Source organism: Poecilia latipinna, unplaced genomic scaffold (genome assembly GCF_001443285.1).
Source record: "Poecilia latipinna isolate Pla-1442-1.1 unplaced genomic scaffold, P_latipinna-1.0 Scaffold432, whole genome shotgun sequence".
Classification (NCBI taxonomy): Eukaryota; Metazoa; Chordata; class Actinopteri; order Cyprinodontiformes; family Poeciliidae; genus Poecilia; species Poecilia latipinna.
Genome location: NW_015113048.1, coordinates 20,509 through 47,078, shown reverse-complemented (window position 1 = coordinate 47,078; position 26,570 = coordinate 20,509). Strand labels below are relative to the sequence as shown.

Sequence of the window (26,570 nt, the reverse complement as noted above, 5' to 3'; positions counted from 1 at the left end):
AGTGCGAAAAAAATGGGGTGGGGGAATCCTGTCCTCTCAAGTTTTTTTTTTTTTTCTCTTAGCCCTCCCAGTCAGAAGAGGGCGCTGTGACTGTCACTGTCAGTTTCAAATGAGTATATTTTATACCGGCTCCAAAGGCAAGCTGGATCCCCGAGGCTCCAAGGCACTTTGAAGAGAGTCAGTGGGGTCCGTCAATGTGGGCCTCCGAGGACGAAAGATGGCGAGAGTGAGGGTGAATGAGATGGGTGCGCTTCTACAGTGAATCCATTGAATTTCATTTCTAAGCTGGAGTGGGTGTTTAAAAACAGGCATGTGTGTGTCCAAACATTACGGGTTGATTGTGTACTCAATGTTCTGTATATACAACAGTACATTCAGTTGAAACCAGATATTTACACACGTTGTAAAAATGTGCACAACCTTTCTGACTAACTTTGGTTATTAAATCCAAAAGTGAAGGAACTGGTGCACTTCACAAAATAGATTGTAGTATGATTAAAGAAAATTACTTGGACATTTTTATAGATTGGCCTTGAAGCTAAGCATAGCATCAAGTTAGTTACAAAGTGGCTTAAGGACAACAAACTAAATGTTTTGGAGTGTCGTAGTCCCATAGAAAATTGTGGGCAGAGCTGAAAAGCTGTTTGGAATCAAGACGTCCTACATACCTGACAGTTTCACCAGTTCTGTCTTGAGCTATAGGCCAAAATATCAGCAAACTATTGTGGAAACCTTGTGGAAGGAACTGTGTGAACCAATTCACACAGTTTAAAAATTATTTTCTTTCTCATTATTCTGGCATTTAGCCACTGGAAATAATTTTTGGTAACTGTCTTATGACAGTGACTGTTTAGTCGGATTTATCGTCGAGCGATGGAGAAAAAGGTTATGCAGTGTACATAAATATCTGCATTCAGCTGCACAAGTGAGGTGTCTGTGTATTAATGTGCTCAGGAATGAATGCTGAGATCGTTCTTGTTCGTCCTCTTTCTTACTCATGGCTTACAAGTCTCTGACTGGTTCAAAACCATGTCATAAAACAAATACATTAAAAAAAAAAAAAAACAATGACAAAAAAAGCTTGCCTTGGTATGCAGTGATAAAAAAAGGAGAAAAGATTCCCAAAGTAGGCCACCATTAGCCAATAAGTTGAGGTGGATGCTTGTGTGTGTTGGAGGAAAGATGGAATAGGTCCTTTAAATCATGGCTTTTGAGGTCCACGTGTAAAAATGTCTCGATGTTGCCTCGACAATCCTTTTTTCTTCCCCCCCAGCATTTCCACACACAACGCTTTGCTTTTAAGGCTTGTTGTGCATCTGGGCACACAGTCGCTCTGTTGATCGGATATGTCTCTGGTTTGTTTCTGATCCCATTTGTTCTTTTTGTTTTTTGAAAGCACAGAGCGAGCAATAGCTCCTGGGAGGGAGAAGCACGGGGGAATTCGAGTGCTCTGTCAGTCACAGTCTTGTTCGTTCTTTCGTTTGATTCGCTTCCTTCAGGGTTCTTCGGTCTCTGCCCCAACCAGCAATCCATAGGTTGCACCGTCCAAATCTCCTTGACCTTTTCTGATTTGCCGCCAATGTAAACACGACCTTCTCTTTGACAGGAATCAGTAACTAAATCTAACAACAACACCTTTCCGTCAGTAAAAGAATGCTTCCCTCCCTACCTCTACATACACCCATACACACGCACACACACACATACATATATATCTATATATACTTTCTTCACCTCTTTTTCCCCAACTTATCTTTAACCACAGGACTGGCAACTGGCCCAAAAGAAAACAAAGTGATTGAGTAGAAACTCAACTAAAAATACCACAGAGGGAAAGAAACTAAAGGGCCAACTGAGGCTGATGCGTAGCAGGAACTAAAGAGTCAAGGGGCCTTACAAAGGAGCTAAGTTCTAGGCCACTGTGTTCACAGGTGATCAAAAAATACTCTTTTCTAATCTTATTCCTATCCTACCACCTTTCCAACACATTGTATCCAAATCTGTCCGTGTAGTTTACAGTATCCAGTTGCAAAACTAGACATATCTATGACGCATTTAGAAGCAGTTCTCTTTACGTGACCCAGGATTCAGCAATTGATATGTGTTGATATTTAGTGTTTGAGGCCTATCGTCCCTGCAATGGAAGCAGTCCATGGCGGTAACCCTGGTCGCTCAGTCGTTGATGAATTTGCAGAAACAACTGCCAATACTGGACGGTGCTGCGTTTTCCAAACAAGTTCTCACTGAGACCTGCACCACCGAGGAACACTAAAGTTGGCAAAGATGAAGAAAATAGAGAGAGACTTTCACAAAATGCCTGTATCTTTTCCTCATCGCTTCTCTCATGCTTCAGTGCAGCAGCGCTGCTGGTTGAGTTTGACTTTGTGCTTGAGGCCATCGTACAATTCGAAGTTGTAGTTCTCCAGAGTGGTGGAGGATCGTGACGAGAGTCCACTGTAGGAGCACGTGCAGTACAGGAGGAGGCCGGCGCACACTGCCCCGAGCAAGACGCCCAGGGAGCTCATGACGATGATTGTGACCAGGATGGGGTCCAGTGTGTATAACCACGAGTTGTCTTTTTCCGAGGTGTGCGTCACTGGAGGATCAGAAGATGGGGACGTGGGCACGTTCCACTCTGGGATATGCAAACCTAAGACAGGCAGAGGAGAGCAGATGAGAAAAATAAGGTATTTGCAAAAGTAAAATGCCAGCAGACAACTCATGCACTCGGCAGATGTTTTATTAGGTGCACCTGCTCAATTTCAAACCAGCCAGTCCCTTGGTAGGCATGGTGAAGACACCTTGCTGAAGTTTGAACTGTGCCACAGAATGGGACACAAAAGGGAGTTTGAGTGACTTTCAATATGACGGGGTCGTTGGTGCCCGAGAAGCTGGTCTGGGTTTTTATGACGCAGTTTACAGGTTTGAACAACAGAACGGGCAGAGTTGAGCAACGGTTGAGTGGCCAACAAAAAGCCCTTTTGATGTCAAAGAAGAATGGAGAGACTGATGTTACAAGACAGAAAGACAACACTAACTTAGATAAGCCACAGTTTGCCTCATTATTATTGCTGACTGTGTGAATCCCCTTTATGATCAGAGTGTACCCATCTGCTGAAGGCTGTTTCCAGCAGGATGATGCATCATGTCAGAAAGCTAAAGTCAAAACTCTAACTGAATTCTTGAACAGGACAATGAGTAATTAATTCAACATACTAACAGAAACTAGATATTAATCCATGCAGTGGAACGGGAGACTCTCATCCTCGAGGTGCAGCCAAAAAATCAGCAGGAACTGTGTGATGCTATATAAAAATTAAAGGTGTTCCTGAGGCACAAGGGAGTCCAAACTCGTATTAACAAAGTGTACCTAATAAAGTACACTTTGTTAGGTATACTAACAAAGTGTACCTGTATTTTGGTATGTGTATCATGTGCCTTACCACTGCCAAGAGGGTCTCTGCCCATGGAAAGTCTCCCATCTCCAATGTGTCTGGTACCTGTCAAAGAAAAGCACGGGATCTTTAGCAGCAAATCAATTTACACTAACTTTTCACACTCATGCAAAAGAAATCCGATAAAACTCGATGCCAATGAATAAAAACTGATCTTGTGTTTAAATGTTACATATGTGTCAGATAGTTTTATTCTTGTGCAATGACACAGTGAAATTTTTTGTTTTGCTGATTGGCACAAAAACTCTGAATATGATGAAACATGGCAGTAAGAGTAAAAAAAGACAGAACCCATCAAAAATATCTTCAAAACAGAAAACTAGGGCACCGAAGTTGACAAAGAAGTTACAAAACGTCACACATCACCCAAAGCCAGCTGTTTTTCTACTTGGAGCAGCACTCCAGACCTATTGTACTGTATAATTACCCTCCAAATATTCCCGGTCATGTGTCAAACAAATAAACACTAGCAGGATACATCGGAACATGTACCTAAATAAATCTAAGGAGAGTGTGCATTGCCATACTAATATTAGCAATACATTAGTGCTTTGCTCAACTCTTGTGCACTTCCGGTTAGTTTGCCCCTTTACCGATTCATACACTCGTTTTATCCGCATGTGTTTATGCTCGAACCTAGTCCACTGCAAGTTGAGTATATTGTTTAATTTTTCAAAATACTTCACACTACACCATATTTACTTTCATTGTGAAGTTGATCTCATATTTTCTGACTCCACTTCTTAACACAGTGAACCCTGGTATTTGCATAAAAGCTGAAATCTGCAAGACACACTGTAAAAACACATATAAACTGCTTGTTTTAATAGCTCAAATACCAAATATACCTTAATTTAAATCAATAGGCACAGTGGGAGCCATGTTGGCACTGCCACTGAAGCTAATCTCTACGGTCTTCTTCATTTCTGTTCTTGGAGACTGGCTGCTTTGCAAACACCAGTTTATAGAAAAAACTTCAAATAGGTGAATTAGCAAATACTGAACCACAAATAGGTGGGAGTTCACTGTTCCATAGAAAATTAAAATAATTAGTTCTCAAAGTAGGTTTCAAAGGTTCCTAAGGTTGGTGTGATTGATAATAAACCTCCCTTTTTGAACCTGAAACACTCTGAAATGACTTAATATGAAATGACAAAGAAGCAAAATGACCAGCCCCTGCTTTTAATGTAAAATATAGAGATCAACTGAACGGTTTCAGTCATGGCTTTTGTGTCTTCAGCTCCATTTCATTCCAATACCTATGCCAACAAGAATAAACAATCAAAAGTGGAAATTAGCTTGGTGTGCCATAATGTTTTTAACAAATCTGTACCCTTGTAAATATACCAAATAAATTCACCTACACATAATTTTTTTTTTTTTTGCCGGCATGAGAAGATAAAACAGACAAATGTATGCTTTTAAAATAGAAAAATATGACTTTATTTATAGAGAAAGTTCATTAAGATACATTCCTGTCAAACACACAGTCATCACATTTGATAAAGATTGTATAAGACTGCTCATTCTGTGCCAGGACAAGTCAAAACACAATATCAATGTTGAAATCATTGCTGTCAAGGTTAAGAGCGGTGCATTTGACGATTAAAGAAAGAAAGAAAGAAAAAATTGGCAACGTTCACAATCAACAAAGTAATGCTTATGCCTGCTGTACTCTTTGACATGGCAGGTGGCCTGAACTTAGACCTGATGCCAATGTCTGAATTGGAACATGAGTAAACTACTAATAGAAGCAGCACTTTGGTTGAGTTTTTAACTTTGTTTTTTTGTGTCTCTCTGTGTTTGCTGCTCTTGGCGAGTGTTCAGGAGTGGGAGTAGCTGCTTGGCAAGGGATACGACTAGATCTAGAGGTCTTTGATGGCCGATGGCATTATTAACACGGTTGCCAGGACAACGGAGGTTGGCAACGAACCGGGCGACGGAGGCGCAGCAGATGGGAGGAAAAAGTGCTTACCGCAGCCTTAATAAATGTTATCCATCCATTAACTAATTACTGCTATTAGAAGCTTGGTGGGTAATGGTGTCGGGATGGATTGAGTAAGGTGTCCAGTCCCTCTCTTCTCAAGTTGATTTAAAAGTACAAAGTGAGAGTGTGCCAAAAACAGTTTTCCTCCACAGCAGAGGAATAAAAAGTGCACCTTTGTAGTTTTGTCGACAGACTGAGGTGTATTCTGCTGAGGTGTGGGTGGGAGGTGATGGGTTTTTGCAGTTTTGACAGACCCAGAGTGGAGTACCCCATTAAGCTGCAGAGCAAACGCTTCAATTTCATTCAAACCATCTGAGCGTAGGTCAAAGCCCATCAGCTCTGGAGCAACTAATGGGGGCAGGGAGAAATTGGCGCCAGTCGGGCACATTTTTTTTTTTTTTTTTTTTGAAATATTGCTAATAAACAATATTTTTTTTATTATTGTTGTCTGAAGCCAGTGGCATCCAAAGCCAGAGTCCATAAATGTAAATGTATGGGAAGCCCTCTGCAGAACTTCATGACATGCTAAGGCCATTTGAATTAGCGGTTTCAGTTTGAAAGCATAAAGGACACCGGCCTGTTAACTACCAGGAGAAAGTGCATCTGCAGTCTTTGATAGCATCTTATGGCACAAAAGAAATCAAGCATAATAGCTGGGTCAAGGGTTCCTGCATGTTTTTCATGTCATAATTCAGGACTTTTCCCGTCTGAGTTTTAAGTTATTTTTAATCTTTAACTAAAAAAACAAAACAAAACAAAAAGAAAAAAAAACAAAAAAACTGAACAATAAATTTATGATGGACATTTCTATAGATGTCAAATTTAAACATGGGATGGATGGATGAATTGATAACATAACATGACTGAGCATGAAGTCTGGAAACGCGTATTTTGTGTAGAAACCCTGTAGATCTGTCCATTGGAAGTCATAATATCCTGAAGCTCTCTTTCAAGGCTGCGCTTATACACTGCAAAACACTACGCTTATGGCCTCCAGCTGGTCCTGTGGCATTGTGGGATTTGTAGGACCATAAATCAAGTAAGAAGTGGTGATGGCCGACAGCTGTGTCTATTTACAACCCCCCTTAAAACAACAAGCACATATTCGCACTGAAAAACACGACAAGGCTCGGCCTGGCGCAGGCTTTCATCTGGGCAGCTCGAAGATGAGGGGGGGGTGAGAGAGTGGGGAGGGGGGCAACAAGCGGAGTGGGTGGTAAGGAGCACGAGTGGGAGTGGAACAACGTGCTGTATTACACCAGAGAGTCAGGATGAAAACACTAAACACTGAGGACGGCTGCATCCATCACCGACTGATGCCTTTATCGGGAGAGGATGAGCCGCTCAATCAAACAAGCTGGTTATCTCCGTTTTGCGATGCAGGGATTTAAGTATGATGGATTTGCATTCTTTTTGGTTTTAAATGTGCACATGCTGTGTTTGAAAGATCAATGGAAACATATTTTCTTCTTTTCCATCCGGTGCTGCAACGCCCTCCACGTTGGCATGAGTTGCGTCGCAGGCTACCCTGCGTTGTTAATACAGAGCAGTGTTTTCTCCCGGCTTGCCAGATCATTTCCGCAGCCACAGCACAGTAAATGTGTCTCAGCCTAACAGTTTTCTCTCCTTTTTGTGTCTCTTGGGTCTTGTTTTAGTCTTGCCGTTTGGCAGCTCTGGCTGGCTCGACCTCTTCCCCCTCCCATCTACCCACAGCCACACATGTCTTTGTCTGAGTCCATGCTGGGGTCGTTCCAGGCGGACTGTCAGGGTTACGAGGGAGCCAGACGCTGCTAAATGGTCCGAATCAAGCTGTTCGGGAAAAATAACTTCGTCCCTCTCATCGGGGGCAGCGCGGCGTGATAATGTCAAGAGCAAACTCCTTTATGAAACAAAGGTGCAGAGTGTTTCTTTGCAAATTTTCACTTTAGTGTCACCATCACCATGGTAGCGTAGTAGCTGTAAACAGGAGTGGATCTGTCGGTCTTTGCAGCACTTCCACGGACATCACAAGTTGGCATCCAGACGGCTAACTGGTGCAATAAGCTAAGTGTTTCTGTTTTTAGCAGAGGGTGCGGTGTCGGTCCCGGCTGTCCAGCCTCACTGTCAGAACTGGCTCCACCCCTGGGGTGGCCATACTGGTGGACCAGTTAGAGTACTGGAAGCACTGTGAGGAGCTGTGATAGGCCACGGAGAGCTGGTTCTTCTTGGTGGCCAGGTGTTGTCGGCAGCAACAGAGGGCTCTGACCAAGATGGCTACCGCCAGGAAAAGCAGGGCGCCTCCGGCGGCCATAATGTAATACCAGTGGATGGGCAAGGGAGGCACAGGAACGCCTCCCCCTGGTGGAGAAATACAGAGTGATTGGCCAATGGGAAAAGAGAGGAGTGGCATTTTTTTTTGTTTATATTCTGCATTTAATTTGCTGCTTTATGTTCTTTTTTTTTTCCATCTCTTAGCTCACAAACAGCAGGCGTGCATCTCATTTGAGCATGCACAAGCATGCCAGTTGCAAAGAATAAAACAAATCCTCAATGCCATAAATTAAAAAAAAAGAAAGAAAGAAATTAAAACATGAAAGCATTTACTTCTGTCATGGAGCTGGGGTTGCAGTTTGAGGACAACTTTTCACACCAAGATCATCAAGAGATTTAGGTTGACACCAGTCCAATAGCTGATTCAGGCAGATGCAATGCAGGCAAGTCGCTTTGAAGCTGCAGTGATTTCACTTGGTGTGAACTGAAGCCGCAACTATTAGTTATACAAGCAATCACACACATTGAATTAAGGAGCTTCCTCTTCCTGTTTCACACTGGCACGGGATGCCACATAAAGCCTTTGGAGCCATGCAGGAATCAGTGGGACGACCAATTATTTAGCTGGCTCATGTTGGTTGATTTGTCCCAAGTTCGTAAATTATCCTGTTCTCTTGTCTCAGCTTCTTCACATTCATCAGCCATCCTGGCCGGTCCTCTCCTCCTCAAAGCCAAGGGCTGTCTCCTTAGAGACTGTCTCCACAGATCCTCTCTGCTTCTTCCCCTGGCGCCAACCTCTCCTTCCTTAAATTCTTGGTAAGAACAAACTAACCGTCTTCCAAGAAGCTTGTATGCTCCTTTAAAATACAGCTGAAATAAAACCCAGATGAGATTTGGGGAATATGAATAAATTAGCACCCACATGAACTGTGTGAAATCTCACACCGAACTAGGGGACGGGGGAAGCAGAGCTCAATACTTCCTGATTTTTGGACCGTGTCACATAATTACAGGGAGGGAAATGGTGCGTGATCCCGCTACTTCACACCGCACACACTCGTCAGACATAACGGAGTGGAGGGACCCGCGCTTGGTGCTGCTCAGTCACTCTATCTGATTGCTTTCCGCCGGGAAAACCGCCGCGTGCGTCGATGTCAACGCCAGCGCTCGTGTGCGTTCGTCGAGGGTTAGGGGATTTTGCGTGGGAGTGCGAAAGACAGGGAAGTGCACACGCATCACATTCTGCAATAAAACCCCCCAGACAAGCCTGCATCTTAGTGGAGGGCATTATGAGATGCTGAAACACTTGCATCAATCACAAAGAGACCCCTTTCCCCCCTCCCAACCCTGCCCCATCCCATCCCCACCTCCTTGGATGCTCTAAACATTTTTCATGAGGCATGGAGTTATTAAATCCCTTCAGGCTGTATCCTGCAGACTAGACCGGGGAGAACGAAGCTCTTTTCAAATACCTGACTGCATGAGGTTGGTTTGATTTAGCTTGCCTTGCACACAGAGTTTGAGACTAATTCTTTGTTGGTGACAAAACTAACCTACTGTGCAGCTTGCCTCGACTTTTAGATTGAAATTGTGTTTTTGCAAATGTGATTGTTTTCATTTTAGTAGGAGGTTTAGAGAGTTCTTCATGCTGGGCTGATGATAAAAATGAATGCGGTTTAGTCTGGTCAGCTCCGGCAGACTTAAACATCGTCAGTGAAGGAAAGCTTTTAGGCGACATTGCAGAAAGTACTCACACTTTTCCACATTTTGTCACATTTCAACCACAAATGTCAATGAATTTTATTGGGATTTGATGTGCCAGACCAATACAAAGCGGAATATAGTCATTAAAAATCTCATGTGTTTGCCTTGACCTTCTCTGTGTCAACACTTTGTATTAGTTGCAAGTGTTTTAGGGTGCGTCACTACCAGCCTTGGGCATCTAGAGACTTAAGTATTTTCCTTCTATTTCACATTTCTGCTCTATTTTGTGTTGCTCTGTTACCTAAAATCCAAATAAGATTCATTGAAGTTTTCTGGTTGTAGAGTGACAAAACTAGAAGGCACTGTAATCTTTCGTTTTGCAGTTTGGACAACCAAAGCGAACCACCCCCCCCCACCCTCCCCCGGGTTGATGCATACTGACGGGCAGGAAGCAAGACCACATTTAGGAAGTGACATCCTTATAAAAGCCAAACTCACCTGGGTTTTCTGGAGAAAACGCCGAGAAGGGTTCTATGAGGACAGGGAGACAAGATTCAGACAAGAACAGAAGAAGAGAATCTATTAATATGACGGAAAAATGTCACGGAAATGTCACAAGACTATCTAAATGAAATTTCCCTGATATCTAATGTGAATAATGGCATTTACTGAGTTTTTTGGGAGGAATGCAATTCCTCACATGACATGAGTTTGGTTGTGAGAAGGTGAGAGACAGTGTGTGTGTGTGTGGGCAACATGAATGTGCTTACTGGTGGACTCCCAGCAACACTGGGGAAGGTTGGGAGGTTCTGGGTGGCTGTAAACTAACGGAGCAGAACCTTCACTTTGATTGGGTGGAATGCAAACAGAAAAAAAGCGGCGCTGCGTGTGCATCTCAGAGAGTGTTTGATAGCGTGTGCGTATGTGTGTGTGTGTGTGTGTTGAAGGGAGGGCGGTTAAAAGAGAAGGAGCGAGGGGAAAACAACTCGGGAACGAGAGCCTTTTTTTTTTTTTTTTTTTTTTGGCGGGAACACAAACGCGCTGTGAAAAACTCAACTGTGTTGGTTGATAAGAAACATCCCAGCATGCCATGGGAGTGGCAGGAGGAAGTAGGCAAAAACAGGAGGGGGAGATGTGAAGGCAGGGCTGTCATCTTCGCCTTCCAAGCTGCAGAGCAACATAGACTCTCTCAGGACTCTCGCGACACATTTATAAACACAAAAAATGTCGGAAAGCGCAGGGAAAAACATCCCAAAAAAAGAAAAAAAAAACCCAGACGCATTTTCTTTTAATTACACACTAGTCCACCTGCGAAGCCAGCTCCAAAGAGATGATGGCTGGGGTTTGGCTTTGAACCTGCAGCTTGGTCTCTGATCTGTTTAAGACCCTCTCTGAAGCCCCCGCTTGGGCCAGATTAAGTAGGCTATGCTTGTGCTCGACTCACGCCCTGCACTCCCAGAGCTTGCTTGGGAAACAGCCTCTCTAGTAATTCCCTCTGACGTTTCGGGAAAAGCTCTGTTTACAAAATACGACAGGAGCGAGAGAGAGAGAGATGGATGGAGCAGAGAGGAAGGGGAAAAATCTAATGAAACATAGATTAGCATCTTCAAGACCCATGGGGCATTTATGGCCTACTTTTCCTATTCTTCTTGTCTTTTTGGTGAAGAAGTAAACGACGTCCCTCCCTCCCCTTTTCCTCGCCCCCTCTCTCCTTCGTTTTATCTCTACAGTTGGTGGGCTCTTCGATCTCCAAAAGCTGGGATGTGGAGGGGAGGATTAGAGTTTGAAGTGTTTACCTCCTCACGTGCATCAGTGTTCATGGACCTTGCGGCTAAAATGTTTTCGTACAGCAACTTTGCATAAGAACTTGAATTAAAGGGCCTTGTTGAGATTTTATGACATAAACTAGGTAAATAACTATAAAACATAATCAAAATCTTGTATGGTTAGTTTTGTTTTCAAATATAGATCTGAAATATGTGGCATGCATGTGGATTTAGTCGATAATGTGTAAAAAGCACCTTTCACTTCAACTGCAGTTGAAGGATTTTAGGGTTATGTCTCCCATGCTCCCCAAACAGAGCATCAGTTTTAAATTACCTGAAATTTCTCCACTGGATTTAGGTCTGGACTTTGACTATATCATTTTAATGCATGATGGAGGCAATTTTAGTCTTTAAGAGTGCTGCAGAGTTTTCACCTTTCAAATTTCTAGTTGCAAAAAAAAAAAAAAAAAAAAAAAAAATCATGTTTATTTCCTTCTACTTCACAATTATGCTCTACTTTTGTTGGCTTATCACACAAAATACCAATAAAGTTGAACAAAATAAAAAGGTTCGTGGTTGTAACATGAAAAAAATATGAATACTTTGCAAAGATATGCCAACCGGAGTGAGCGATGATGGATGTGTTGATGGTTTCCATGTTCCGTTCTATATTTAAAATTCCATTTTGGCAAGCTGCAGCATTATGCGACGTACCTGTGCACTCTTTCAGAGGGGAGCTCGCACTCATGTGGAGATTGTCTATCCAGATGTGTCCTCTGGTACTGTGATGAAAGAAACCCTCGATCACAACCTGGCAGCCAGAAAAGAGACGGAGAAGCGGAAGAATGCGTGAGACAGAAGACAAGATGAAGGCAAGGCGGAGCAGGGGGCGGAGGCAAGTGAGAATGGGGACAAACAGGAGGAGGGAGGATAAAAAGTTAATGTGAACCTGGTTGCACTCAGCACTTGCAGTAATGGTTTAGTTTACTGCAAGCTACTTATGCTTACTTTTTTATGAGAACATCAACTTCTTGTGATGTCTCTGACAAATGCATGAGAACAAACAAACAAGCTGCCGGCAGAGAAAATAGTTTTCTCTGTGTACTTTTTGAAGTTAAACCTGACTCCAAAAGAATGAATCTGACTCTGTGTTTTTATTTATGTATTTTTTCATTAATCTATAAATGCAGCCATTTCCTACCTGGAATTCTTTCGGGGAGCGCGGCACGATGGTCCGGCCTTCTTTCCAGACCATGGTGTGGTTGTCGCGGAGCGACCACAGGAGGACCTCGTCATTAAGGTCGTCCCGCAGAAACACATTCAGGTTGCCCTGGGAATCCCCCCACATCTGGTAGGAGAACAGGAGGCAGAGGGGTCCGGCGTTGGCCGGCACCACGGGGCTCACGAGGCGAGCGCGCTGCTCCAGGTTCTTCAGGCTCACGTCCAGGTACAGGTAATTGTTCAATGCTGGAATGGTAGAAAGTTAAGGTTTACAGCAAATGTATTCACACCCCTTAAACGAGAGCTGGGGGACAAATTAATTTTGTTGATTGATTGAATCTTTGGCTAGTAAAGATTTATTTTTGGGAAAATCCAGATTTTTTTTTTTCCCACCAATGCATTCTACAACAAAATATAAAGGTCAGTCTAAGTTTAAATGTTTTCTTTTTTATTTTTACAAGACTAACCAATAAAATTCAAATAATATGTGAATACAGTCTTAATATACCAGAACAAAGCTGTAATATTAAGAGAATGAATTAATAGTTTTATGAGAACTCCAACCAAAAAAAAGGCAAATTAATTATTCAAGCTTTTTTTCCATTAAAAAACATTTTTTTCGTAATTTTAAGGCGTTCTTCTGTTAAAATTGCATCTTTACTGCACTACTGTGCAACTCACAGAAAGGACGACTGAAATAAAAATCACTCTGTCAAAAGAAAGTGATAAACAAAAAATAATTATAATCGGATGTGGCATGAAAAATGTTATTTTTAAACCTTATCGCCCAGCCCGGTTTGTTTCCTTTTGCAAGAAGCTGTTTAAGTATTTTAACTCTAATCTGATTGGCTGTATGGTTTATGCCAGCATTGTGTGAGGCTGGAGTGTTAATTTCCAACCTGACCCTTGAAAAAAAAAAAAAAAACCCCGGAGCTAATCACTGATTGCTAACAGGAACGGGATCCCTGCTGCACAATGGTCGCACAGAACAATGGGGATATGACAAATATAAACACACCGAAGAATAGGTCCTAACAAGAGGGCCATTCACATGTGAAGTATCACGGCCCATTCCTCTTCATTCCCCTCTCAGGTAACTTCTTTAGCGACTAAGAAAAAAAAAAAAAAAAGAAGCGTCTCGACAAAAAGCACGGCACTCCATTTGTTTACACCAGAGGATGTTTAGTTTGCAAATTCGACGCCGGCACGAACTGCATTGTGAAAGACAAGCGAGCCGACTGTATGAGAAAGAGATTGAGTGCGAATGCGAGTGTGAGGGAACGAGAGAGAGAGAGAGTGACTCTGTGAAGAATTTCCTAAGTGGGCCCGGTGGGAAAATGTCCAGCATCAACAATCTGCACATTAAATCACCTGCTTCGTCACAAACAAACTGTGTATATGCTGCAGGAGTCCTTCAGGGCCAGAAAAAGAATCACGAGCATAACAGCAGATTATAGGATCTGCCTGAATGTGTTAGTTTCCACTGCTTGCTGCACAGCAGAGACTAATAGCCTGTATTATTCAGCTCAGGTTGGAGAGCGACTCCGCCGATTCGGACTGGACCTTTTCCTGAGTGGCTGTGTGGGTTTTCCGTCGGATCACACAAGCTGTATCTGGGGGGAACAAATCTGTCTTGAATCTGACAGCCCCACAACCCCCCATTTTGCCCGCCATACGGTCAGAGTCGCCTGTCTGTGACACTTTCCACACTGTGACTGTGACAGTATCTCCCATGGCCCATCGCGACTCAGGAATGATTGTGTGTGAGTGCAGTCTTTGCTGAATTTGAAGAATATTTAGTGCTCTACAAAGGATTTGAAACCTCTTACATCAGCTCCCCCCCAAAAACCACCACATTGTTGCAACTCCTTCTAGCATTAGAGCATTATTAATCTGAAGTTTTTTTTACAAAAATTAACACTTTTTTTTCTTTACACTTGTTATTTTTGGTGACAGTGAAATGATAGCTAGTCCTAAACATTTTTTTTTGAACAAATACAACCTAAAAACTTTAGCATGCATTTGTATTTAATCCACTTTACTCTGAAATCCACTGTAAACAGATGACTTTAGTCTGAAAATTTGTTGGATTTCATTTATTTAACCAACTTATCCACTGTTGTCACAGTGACCCGCTGCTATCCTGCTGCTTTTCCAGACCTGGGGGAAAGTGGTGTGCTAATCAGACCTAGAAACCACCGAGCATTAATAATCTATTTCACTATTTTTCTGCTGCCACAGGAGGCAAACGACGAGTGATTTTGTGGAGCCTCGTTGTCACATTTTCATCAGCAAAGCATCTAAAGCCAAAAATAATCTTATAAATCCATGGCGGCTAATTCTGGCTTTATTACTGGTTTCACGTCTGAGGTCAAGAGGTGACAAGTTTGTGGCTTCTGGGTCACGAGGGAAAAACGAGCCCTGCAGAGGATTAAACAGTGATTTGATAGTGGTGAAATAACGATCCTGTTCTGGCTGAGATTTCTGACCTTTGACATTAGGGGGAAAATCAAAGGCGTGTCAGAATGGCTGGAAATGATACTTCAAACATAAGAGGCGCAACCTGGCTTAATCTATGCAGCCCTTCGCGATCTGGCTGTGATGAAAGAAGCCGCTTTGAAGCCCTCTGCTGAAGCCAAACAGATCCCGCTTCAGGAGCGGCGGGATTAGGCGCGGGATTGTTACTGGTATCGAGGTGCATCGGGTTTTTAAAAGGTTAATATTTCAAAAATACTGCAGCTTAAAGTCTGTTCAGCAAGTGAATTGCGAAAGGTTTTAAATTAAAGAATTTTAGGAGCTTGTAAAGGCTACTAAGATTATAAAAAGATAGTTAATATTGACATTTATGCATTTGTGTACCTACCTTCAATTCCTTCAAACACAGTACAAATTATACAGTCAAAATTTATAATAGCTGCTGGAAGGGCTGTTTTTCCCAGCAAGCCAAAGCTTGGTCAATACTGTATACCCTTTTTCCAACCCAAAGGAACTGGAAGTCAAAACCCAACAATAGTTTGGTTTGATAGCAACTTTTGGGAAGAGAATACTTTCAGGGGTTTTGCAGGAATGTTCAAAGGATCATTTTAATTTCATTTCAACAAGGTTGTTTCCTACGTGGCTTCGTCAGAGTTTAATAATGTCCAAATTCCTCTACAACTCATGGAATGGATGGCCGTTGCTAGCAAATTTCTAAAAGACAAACAATCAAAAACCAAAATAAAGGACGTGGGAGACTCAAACATAGAAATTTAAACAGCTAATAAACGTAAAATAAGACCTGTGCATATTTAAGATTTTAAATATCTAAGCAATCAAATGCAAGGTCAAAATAGTTATTCAGCTGTGGTGAGGTGCTTCAGAAGGTAAAAAACAAAAACAAACAGCTGGTGCCGTATCGTTCCCGATCCCAGAGGGAATCTTCTTCCGAAGCTTTGAATATCACGGCATAACCCAGACATTTGATCGTTGCTTATGCATAAGGAAGAATGTCACTTCTGCACGGAATGACGAAATGGATGCAGCTCTCCACAGCGTCATGAAAGGTGGGGCTAACGTAACAGTTGGGAATGATTGCTCTTCTTTGGACCTTAATTGCAGCTACTGGGTCCTAACCTCTTAATGTGGAGCTTTTTTGACACCATAAGCCTGTTTGTCACATACGAGGACGTATATACATGCCCGACACATCCGCGGCGTCTGTTTCCCTCTGATTCCCCCGCTTCATTTTCATTTCAGCACCCTTGGCGAGCAGCACGGCTGGCAGACAATGCTGCCGCTAAATTAGGCTGGTTTCAATTTAAGAAAATTATTTTCATCAAATTGAAAAAGCAACTCAATGAAGACGCGGTGGGAGAATGACTCCATTTAATTGTGGGAAACGGCACCTTATCTGGACCCGCGGAAGTTGATAAACTTTAATGCATTTGTGCTTGTGCTATTTTCTCCACAGAAATAAAATCCTCCCTGCAGCTGCATGCATAAAGGCTCTCAGCTGATGTAGAAAATCATCAAACACTGAAATGCATTTAAGGGATGCCATGTTTTCTAAATTCGTTCAGCCCTCGAGTCTCTGCAGGCGAAATCTGAGTCATTTAGCTAACCAGTCAGAGAGTCCAGAGGGGGTGAATTACAAGATGGAACATAAAACAGTGGGTGTTATGCTGATTTTTTTTTTATAAACTATGCATTCAGTTAGACAGCTTAATAAATGTGGAGGGCGAAATAACACTAACTGTAGCCATTTAAACTATAACTGGCAATAAGAAAGGAGAAAGCCTTTAAATAGATAAGAACAAATTCCTTAATTGCACCAATATTAGGGTTGTCACTATCAGTACAACCGATATCACGGGTGACATAATGACAGTTTTAATTGTCGTAATGCTTCACAGATGATATAAATATTACATTTCATGGGTGCTACAAACAAATGTAAGTAAGACAGTTTATTTTGTGGATATCTGCTTTAAAGCTTAGTAAGTTCAAGGGGCTTCTGTTCTTTCTAATTATATGGTGGATGGCATTTTTTCTTACCATCCAGCTGGATGGTATTATTACAAAAATAGTCAAGTAAATTAGCACTTAGAGTTGATCTGAAATAATGTATTTAGGGGAATGTAAGCGCATTAAATGTTGTCAAAGACGGCAAAAGCGCTGAACGACAGATTAGATCCGCCGCTGGCGCATTTTGGTTTTCCACTCTTTTCCATATAAAGTGCTGTCAGACTCTCTTATAATTTCGCTCTAAACACGTTGCCCTCATTCATCCACAAAATTGTACCCTGTTGTTAACGTGGGGAGCCACTCACATTGTTTGCGCCTCGACCAGAGCAGTGAGGCGCCGGGGTCCTGTGTCCATCCGCACAGGTCGTGGTCAAAGTCACACATGCCAAGAGAGGAAGGAGGCGTGGCTGCTGTTGAAACAGTGAGTAGAGAAGAAAAAAAAGGTAAGAACAGAGTAGGGTGGAATGTGAAATGACCTTTGTTACCATTGAATCAAGCCTCCTTAAACGACGGCTGGTCCGAGGTGGGGTGCTTTTTACCTGTAGTCGTGTTGAGGACTGTGGTGGTTTCCGGGGTAGGAGTCGTGGTCGTAGTTGTGGTCGTAGTTGGAGTGCTGATTTCTGCAGAAAAACACGAACCGTAAACTCAGGTCAGGACGGTTAGGTACAGAAATGATGTAAACATTTTTCTAATCTGAAGAGTCAGAACTCAGACCTGGAAAACCCTGTGGTCACTGATCATGCTAACTACTAACAGCAGTACAACACAGTAACAATTCTACCACCATCAGCTCATGGTGACACAAAGGCCAATTTATCGCACGAACTCTTCAGAATGGTAAAGATACGAGAACATACAAGATGAATGTTGATGCTCAGAAGTTTGGAATTTGCAACAGGAAAACAGACAGTCACCAAAACGTGCCCATGTTTACAGTCAGAGCAGCAACCAAACAGTTTAAAACACTGTTTCAGTTTAAAGTGCCGTAAATATCTGCTTTAAAGCAGCTCTAAACAGCAATTTTAGCAAATGCTTTAACTAAGAGCCTAAACTGAAAACTGCTCACGCTTTTGTCTCCTGCCAGAGGCATGAAAGGACAGAAAGCCCCTCAAACACCCAAGAGGGCCCCTGTCATGTTTTGTCTACGAGCTTAGATGTCGGTATCTGTCTAAGACGCATACTGGCCAAAAAGCGTATGCACACGCAGACACACATGTCTGACACTAAAGCTGATGGATGGATGTGTCTAACTAACTCCCCTCGACCTTGGATGGGATGATCACACTCTGAGACCAATCTCTGGCTGTCAGCATGGCTCCAGCACACACATATATAAACAGATGCCTTCAGATGTGTGTGTGTGTGTGTGTGTGTGTGTGTGTGTATGTGTGTGTGTTTGTGAGCTAGTCTTTTATTTTCATAACTTCTATGCATTTGGACAAAAACCTCCGGGAGGAACAGAGAAATGTAAAGCTCCTGTCACGCCGTTTCCTGCCTTACCACCTATGCTGGCATATTGAAAAACATGTGGGTCTAGGAAATGAAGACGGACATCATGTCCTGTCACGCTTTTGAAGTAAGTGTGATGCTTCTTTCATGCAGTTTTTACTGTTACATCTGTAACAGTAAAAATGTGTAATATGGGGACCGTATTCTTGATGCCTCATGCTCACGCATGTGTTGCTTTCTGTTTGTTCGTGTTATGAATAGTGAGTGTATATTGGGATCAGAGGTGTGGATTTCAGTGTTTTTCTGCTTCGGGAAAGCGTATGTTGTTCTCACTATGAGGTCACAGTTTCATTTTTATTTTATTTTTTACTTAATACTTTTAATATCTTAAATGTTTCAGACGAAGATAACTTGATCAGGAGAAGTTATTTCATTCCTTTAGGAAAAATGGCCACCTACCGATAAACCTAGGTGCTTCTATTGTTGTGGAATGATTTGGGTTTACTCTTTTTTTGCAGTTGTTTGTCATTTTCTCCTCTAATAGTGTCTTTTAGTGGAATCATGAAGATGGCCTTTAATCGAACTGAGTTCTGCAGCGATGAAATGATGTCCTAGACGATTCATTGATGCACTTTTGAAGAACTCGTAGTTGGCTGAAGATTCTCCATTGTTCCATGATTTCTCAGTTTGTGAATAATGACTCAGTGATTTTCTGAAGCCCTTAAAGCTTATAAATGTCAATAACTTTGCTTTCCAACTTTTCTTAAATTTAATTTGTTGCTTTTTGGGAACTGTCAGCCTCCTTGTTGCTAGGCAAGTTGCTTTAAAGTAATTCCTTGCAACAATGACAGAATTCGCAATTGAACAAACAAACTCTTTAAATCACAGACAATTCATTTTCTTACATAGGGCCAGGTTGGTTCAGATGTTTTGTTTTTTCCTGAATGAATGAAATTGAAAACAGTTTGTTTTTTTGTTTTTTTGGCTAAGGTTATTTTTATCTGATACTGAACGTACTTAGAAGATCAGAATCAATTAAGTGTGACAACAAAAGTAAAAACAGAAGAAATTGTTTTTCACTGCACTGTACCTGGTGTTAAAGACATTTTAAAGCATTGTCAGATAATTATTTTCCAATGGCATCCAGTCAAAAAAAACATATTTGATTTTTAGCCGTCGAGTCATAAAAAAGGCACAGTTTGAGCATAAAAAAATAAATAAATAAAAAACTGAGATATGTACGCAAACACACATGTGGAGCAGGCTGCAGCTGGAATGTGAAGTGGGGAGTGTTATTAGGAGCAGATGGGTCAACCTTGGTGCCATTACACAGAAGTTTGGGTCAGGCCTCAAACAAAGCTTCACATTTATCATGTGAGCAAACTGTGTAAGCGCTTTTCTCCTCCAATATCTGCAGCACGAAACGATTACAAACATATTCACACTGTTTTCAAGCATCGCTTTCGCAAAAGCAGAAACATCTTTCGACTACACTGTCAAAGCGGATTCTTCAGCATATCACATTTCATACTCCTTTGTCGGCTTTCCCCGGCTTTGTCTCACTTAAGACGGCTCAAGCAACTCCGAGGCGTGGACGCACAAGGAGCTCACGCGAGACGCTTCCAAAGGGAAAACCGGCGCACGGAACGACGTGAAGCGGAGTCGCGAAAATTTACCGCTCCGAACGCCCGTTAGTGCCGCTACTCCAGGGTCCTGCTGGGAATTTTTCATCTCTCCTTAACGACTGCCGTTTAAAGGCTGCGGAAAGCAAACACAATGTGATAGACAACCGATTGGCTTGGAAAACGAGTGGAACGCCGCCCCAGCTGGAGAAATGGCACACATGAAAGGGGTCGGCCACAGCTGGCGACGGCTTCTGACATTAACCCAGCGCTAATGTCATGTCCTTTATGCCAGTCATTTTCCACCTAATGAGACGCTTATCACTGCCGGGAAGGTAAAGGCAAGGAAAAGCAGCTCCTCTTCCCAACAAGCATCTCTCCGTTGCCTGTGTGCCTTTTTATTCCACTTTGACCTTTGAGTTCAATCTCAGGACAAGGTGTTAAAATAAACCAAGAGCCAACACCTGTGTCACCTGTGTGCACAGCCAAATGCAAACACACACACACACGGACGCACACACACTCTTGGTTGAGTCCATTAAGATTCCCAAGAACTTGGTGCTTTCAAAGGTCAGGCCCTGTCACGGTGTAAATGGGCTGACCTTTCCGGGGTGTGACAGCAGCGTCCAGGCCAATGCGACTGACTTGTGCATTCGTGCGCACGGAGAAAGACAAGAATGTGCGATAACGTATGCGACCTGCCTCCCTCGCCTCGAGCACTGTGCTCAATGTGTCCGAGTGTGCCGCGGTGGAGAGGCCTAATAATGCGGGAAAAGTCCCTCTGCGGCAGAGCGCCGGCTGACATAACGCGTCTGCAGCTGCAGGTGGTGATGCAAGTCGTCATCATGCTGCAGGACGAGGCTCCGAACTCTTGGGAGCAGCTGACACAGATAGCGCAAAGTCATGCAAGCATGCATGCCAAGATTTCAAGATTTCTCTCCGCTTTTACACCTAAACCTTTTCTTTCTGTCTCAATCACAGGGAGGCGGCGCGGTCCAGCAATGAAAGACATAGCTCACTCCCAAAGAATCTGACTCAGCAATATGTCAGAGACAGGAGGAAGGTAGGGGGGGTGAAAAAATCCTCAATTATGTAGAAAGCCTTTCTGTAAATCTCTCCCTGGCACTCCCAGGCGCAGTCACACGCTGATAAATGGACACACATTCCTGTCCCAGAGGAACGAAATGGGAAAAAGAAGTAGGGGTGAGCCTTAGTGGATTATCCCTGCACGTTTTAGTACAGTGCATTCTTGTGTTTCTGTCACTTCAGAAGTACATCCTACGACTAAACCACTGCTTACTCTAAACCAGTCATTCTCAAAAGGTTAAGTCCCTCGTTTTGAGAAAGAAAAATACTTTCTCTGTCTGGCAGGAAGTGAAAAGGGTCAGGTTAACTTTTAGTAACTGAAAATAGAATCAATATTCTCTCAAATGAAACATGTCTATTTGATGTAAACAAGGAATGAAATCAGTTTTTAAGTAACTTTTTCCTTCAGGCTTTGGTTTTTAGTGCTTTGCTAAAAGAAACAAAAAATACCCCATCTTTCTGTACTTATTTCGACAAAAAACGTCTTGTTCCCTGCTTCTCATTGGTCAGCAGGTCAAAATGGAGCATACTGACCACATCTTCCTCCTGGCGTGACATCTCGTCGCCATGGAAATCCTGATTCGCTGATTATGTTGCATGGAATCCAAATCTTTTCCTGCTTGCTTTTTTACTCCATATAGCTCCACCAAATAGACATGAAGCCTTATTTTCCTCTTTTCTTAAAAGCTTTAGGGTTTCCTCGAGTGTCTTTAAGTCTCTCTTCTGATGTCATGAAGTAAATCTGTTGTTTCATTCTCTGAAGTAACATGGAGACAAAGAGGCAGACCTGAATCTTATGCTTTTAGTTTTATTGCGTTTTCTGAAATGTTTTGGGCCTCATCACATAAATACTAATTAAAGGAAACTTTCCTAGCTCCTTGGGCTTTGCTGTATTTACTGGGATCTTAACAACAAACAGAAGCACGAATCGAGGCACCGGAGGTTTAAATTATAGGTGTGTACATGAGCGTGTGAGGTCTCCGATTCTGGATAAAGCATCGAGATTAGCCACCTACATTCTTTACAGATCCGCACGGATTCCACTCCTGAAGGTATAAATATTTAATTCAAGGAGTATGCAAACAACTAAAAAAAAAAAAAAAAACTACTGGTATTGTAGAAACACTGTGTATGAGGCAGCAGTGCAGGAATATGGTAAAAAAAAAAAAAAGGTGCGCGCGATGATGAGCAACAGGAGAATGAGGCGAAGGAGAGGGAAACAGGCGAGGCATGGAAACCAAAAGAGAGCAAAAACATTTACAGACCCACGCACCGGGCCCCAGGCTGGGAAAGGAAAGAACTGAAACCATGTGCAGAGACGAGGGAGAGGCAGCTCATCCTGCCTGACTGGTGGTAGCTGCTGATATTCTAAAACATGCATGGGGGGAGAAATATGTTTGTTTCATCAGCCTGAACCATATAAATAAGTAGAGTGAAGACATCACTGAGCGGTCTGAACTGAATGATTCACAGGATGTCAGCAGCGGCCCGTTATCCCAGCTGAGTTGGTCGGCGGCGGTGGTGTGTGAACAATGTGCGACTGTTTGCAAAGTTTCTGCGTGCCACATTTTGCCAAAAGCCTCTCTCGTGAATTTAAACTTCTGTATCAAAGAGTTCATTTCATTTCGCCTCCATCTTTCTGGTTCCTGTTTGTTGGTTTAATCCGCTCCGGCCCGGTGTTTGCTTCACTCGTCAGTCAGCGGTTAATGTAAAACATATTGTGTCCTGTGTTTCGCAAGACTTCAGGAGCTGGATGGAGGTACTGTGCCTTGCAGGATTCACCGCAGTCACAACCATAAACCTTAATGTAGTTTATTAGGGTTTTATGAGATGAACCGACACAAAGTAGCGCATAATTGTAAATTAGAGAAAGGATCAGACATGGGTGGACAATCCACTGTCTATTTTCTATTTTTTCCACTGAAGAGCATTAAAATAGATCGGTCATGTGAGACTGTGCAGTTTTTTTCTTTTTACATACGTTGCTGCCATGTTGCAGAGTTCAGCACAACAAACCTTATTAATTTCCCCAAACACAAACAAAGTAGGTCACACGTCGAAACGTTCAATTTCGGCCACATCTAACCAGAGCACGTACTTTCACACGTCTGCTACGGCCTGTTACATAAAATACAGATAAAACACATAGATGATAGTGACAACGTGTGAAAACATTCAAGCCACAGGAGAATTAGCGCAGAAGTTCTTGGAGGAAACTAATCAGGCATCTTTGCGTGGTGATAAATCTTCGCTGCCCAAACAGATAAAGGAAATGGAAAGCTACAAACAGACCTAATGATGAAAAGCACCTTCAATTCCAATCAACACATATGGACCCGGTTCTTGTTCGGTGGGTTGTTTGGTAAACATGTGTCCAGCCCTGTGCGTGTCGAGCTACACGGCCGCCCTGTTCAGGCGCAGCAGAGGGAGTGGTAAACAGTAACAGACCGTGTGTGTGTGTGTGTGTGTGTGTGTGTGTCAGTGAGAGTGTGTTTGTCTCTGATGGAGCACAAAGATCACATCTGGCCAACAGACCATGCTGGAAAGTGAACAAACCGGCGCTCTCACTTGCTGGAGAAGCATTCCTGTAAACCAAACCTTGTACAGATCCCTGCTGAGTAATGCACTTGGAGAGGAACTCAACTCTCCTTCAGGTGAAATGATTAAAAAAAAAAAAAAAAAAAAAAATCAGAATACTGCCTCTCCTCACCTCAGGCAGCCTCTAATGACTCTCATGCATATCTAATGTGAGCCACCTTCCTCAAGGTCCATTCAGTCCTGCCTGGATCATTTCAATTCAGCAAATAATTTGCGACTGAATCCTGTAGGCAGGATATGATGGGGGTGGGAGGAGGGGGGAAATAAAAGCAGAAAGACATCCTACCTGGAAGGTCGCATCCAAGGATCTCCACTCTCATCCCGATCCCTCCCGGGGACCACCTCTCTGGATACAGCCTGATGTACTGCGCCACCGTCTCCTCAAAATGACGCAGCTCCGGAGTGTCGTACTGCGTGTTCCCCTCAAATAACTGCACAAAACATCATCGCTGAGCTCACATGCAAATGGGTACCTCAGAGGATGATCTTTCATTAGCTTCACCCACCTTCGGCTGGCTGGTCTTTACATCCATGATGAAGTTCCAGTCTTTTCCGTTCAGGCTGTGTGCGACTTTGTACTTCCTGACAAATGCACGGTTGTCTGTGGCAGGTCCACTTCCCGGGTCTCCTCCCCGCGCTCCCTGGGTAATGACGCCACGGACGGTCTTGGGAACACCGAGGTCCACCTGGATGAATGAGAATGAATGTACAATCGAACTCTCATGTGGACAAAATAAATTGTGGCAAATGTATAATCAAGGGTTGTTTTTAAAAGTCCATCAGTCCAAGTGCACAGTAACTAGGACCCTGACATATAAGCTCATACCTGGAGCCACTCCTCTCCAGCCAGAGGCTGCGCAGGCGCGGGGAACCAGCCCGAGCGACTTGCCACAAGCCGAGCCGTGCTGGGATTCCACATCATGTCCCTGCTGGACGACACCGAGATCTGGGCGTCAGGGAGCAGGCCGGACATCAAGCCCTGCAGGTCCGAGCACGGAGCGCCTGGAGCAGGAGGCAGAAGGAGGCAAGAGAGGAGTTAAAGCGCCGCTACGCATATTCCCACCAGGGAGCCGTTAAAGATTGCACTCCTGACAGCTGAGCTTTACGATTTCAAATTGGAGGAAATAGGAGAAGCAGAGGTTCTGGCTGGACTCTGAGCGTGCAGTTAGACTCCCATTAGTGAGATATAGGCTCGTATGAACTCCGCCGCTGCTTTGCATTCATGCAATTCACGTCTCACACTGATATTTAAGCATCTTTTAATGTCATTCACTGCGACGTTTCTGTCACTATACCGGAAATGAGACTCATAGCTGTGCAAGTGACTGGCATGGGGGAATATACGTGAGGAGGAAATGAAGGATTAGGCGAAGGTAAAGGTATAATTCACAGAGATAGGAGGAAGAGATGGGGAGGCAGGGGGGAAGCACAAGTGACTAGGAGGAAATGTAGAGATGAGACATCTGCAGAGAAAAACAGGAGGAAAGCGGTGGCACCGGATCGGCATGGAGAAGAGGAACAAAGACGCAGAGAGAAAGAGGGAACTGGTGGGAGGATGGGAGCACGGGGGAGATGTTAGTTGTGCTGACGGTTTAAGGGAACACAAATCAAACTTTCATGCTGTTATGTCACTGCAAACGCAGAGCCACGTAAATAATGGATAAATCGCCCAGGACGAGCTGATATACGTGTGCACGCTCCTGAACGGCGCACCTTCCTTTGAGGTCGCCGCCCTACATTTAGAAGCCGCCTCTATGTGGCAGGTTGCACCGATGCTGTAGGAGCTAATAGCTGTTTCAATAGCAGCTGTTGAGGCTGAACTGAATCACGGTTTCTGATGTAAGAGCGAACAGAGAGCCATGAATGATTGAGCAGTACTCAATCTGATACGGAGGAGCTCGCGGAGCACAGAGGAAGCTTCAAAAAGAGTTTGGAAACCATGGGAGATTTTCCTTAAAGAGGGAGGGGAGGCTGGAGACAGAACGCGAGCATGGAGAAGAAGTGGAGGGGCATCGGAAGATTAAAGCGACACATGGTGGTACCTCCTGATGGAACAACAGAGAGCGCGTTCTTTCATTAGCCTAAGGCACGGTGTACTCAAAAGACGGCACTGGGAATATGCATGAGTCTAAATGTACACGTTAGATCCTATTTCTTTTTTAACTCTTTTTGAATAAACTTTGCATGATGTACCAGACGGTTGTTCTTACTGGAGTAGCATTAAGCAGTGGGAGGCAGAAAAAAGTTTGAATATCAGGTTTTTTCACAAAATTACTGAAATAGGGCTATTATTATTACTACCATGTCATTAGAAATGATCACTACAATATACAGTTTGCAACTCTTCATCATGAAAACACATAGTAATGCCATTTAGCAATGTGATAGAACATAGTCTTGTGAAGGAAGATCTGTCAGGAAGTTAACCTGTGATCTGGCATCCATGGAGCTCAAATCTTAGTGCAATTCCATTCTTCCAAGTCTGAGGTCGGATCCGGACGAAGCGGGCCAAAACCGGCTGCGGGACGCGGTTCAGGACCACCTCGGCCGGGTCTGTGTTGGCGTGGAAGATCTGTGGAAAAAGAAAAAAAAAAGAGCAAGGACAAAACACGGCGTCAGAGGGGAGACGGCAGACACACACATGCACATCTCTTGCTTCGACACCCTCCCACTGAGCGCAGTTTCGCTCGGCTTCACACACACAGTGGCAGGCCGGACAAAGCGGAGACAACCCAAACACGGATCCGGTGTCAGCATCCCAGCTGTCGATGTGTTCCCAGGTCAGGGGTTCAGAGCCGGGAGGCTGGGAAAGCCCACTTGATATATATATATATATATATATATATATATATATTTTTTTTTTTTTTTTTTTTCCCCCCACCCCCCCCTCTTTTTTCTCCCCCCCCCTTCACCACCGATCCGGACCCCA

At 43.3% G+C, this 26,570-nt stretch overlaps 1 protein-coding gene across 1 annotated transcript in view; it reads right to left on the bottom strand.

Moving 5' to 3' along the window:
• Positions 1–48: 48 nt before the first annotated feature.
• nrp2a (neuropilin 2a) overlaps positions 49–26,570 on the bottom strand; it is a gene marked incomplete at its 5' end in the record, with an annotated part of 46,249 nt that continues 19,727 nt past the window's right edge. The window contains 11 exons of the mRNA XM_015038141.1: positions 49–2,650; positions 3,444–3,500; positions 9,895–9,927; positions 11,877–11,973; positions 12,364–12,629; positions 17,192–17,296; positions 17,426–17,506; positions 23,928–24,072; positions 24,148–24,327; positions 24,468–24,643; positions 26,069–26,213. Of these exons, the coding sequence (XP_014893627.1) occupies positions 2,343–2,650; positions 3,444–3,500; positions 9,895–9,927; positions 11,877–11,973; positions 12,364–12,629; positions 17,192–17,296; positions 17,426–17,506; positions 23,928–24,072; positions 24,148–24,327; positions 24,468–24,643; positions 26,069–26,213 (1,593 nt within the window). The remainder of the gene's footprint in view (positions 2,651–3,443; positions 3,501–9,894; positions 9,928–11,876; positions 11,974–12,363; positions 12,630–17,191; positions 17,297–17,425; positions 17,507–23,927; positions 24,073–24,147; positions 24,328–24,467; positions 24,644–26,068; positions 26,214–26,570) is intronic.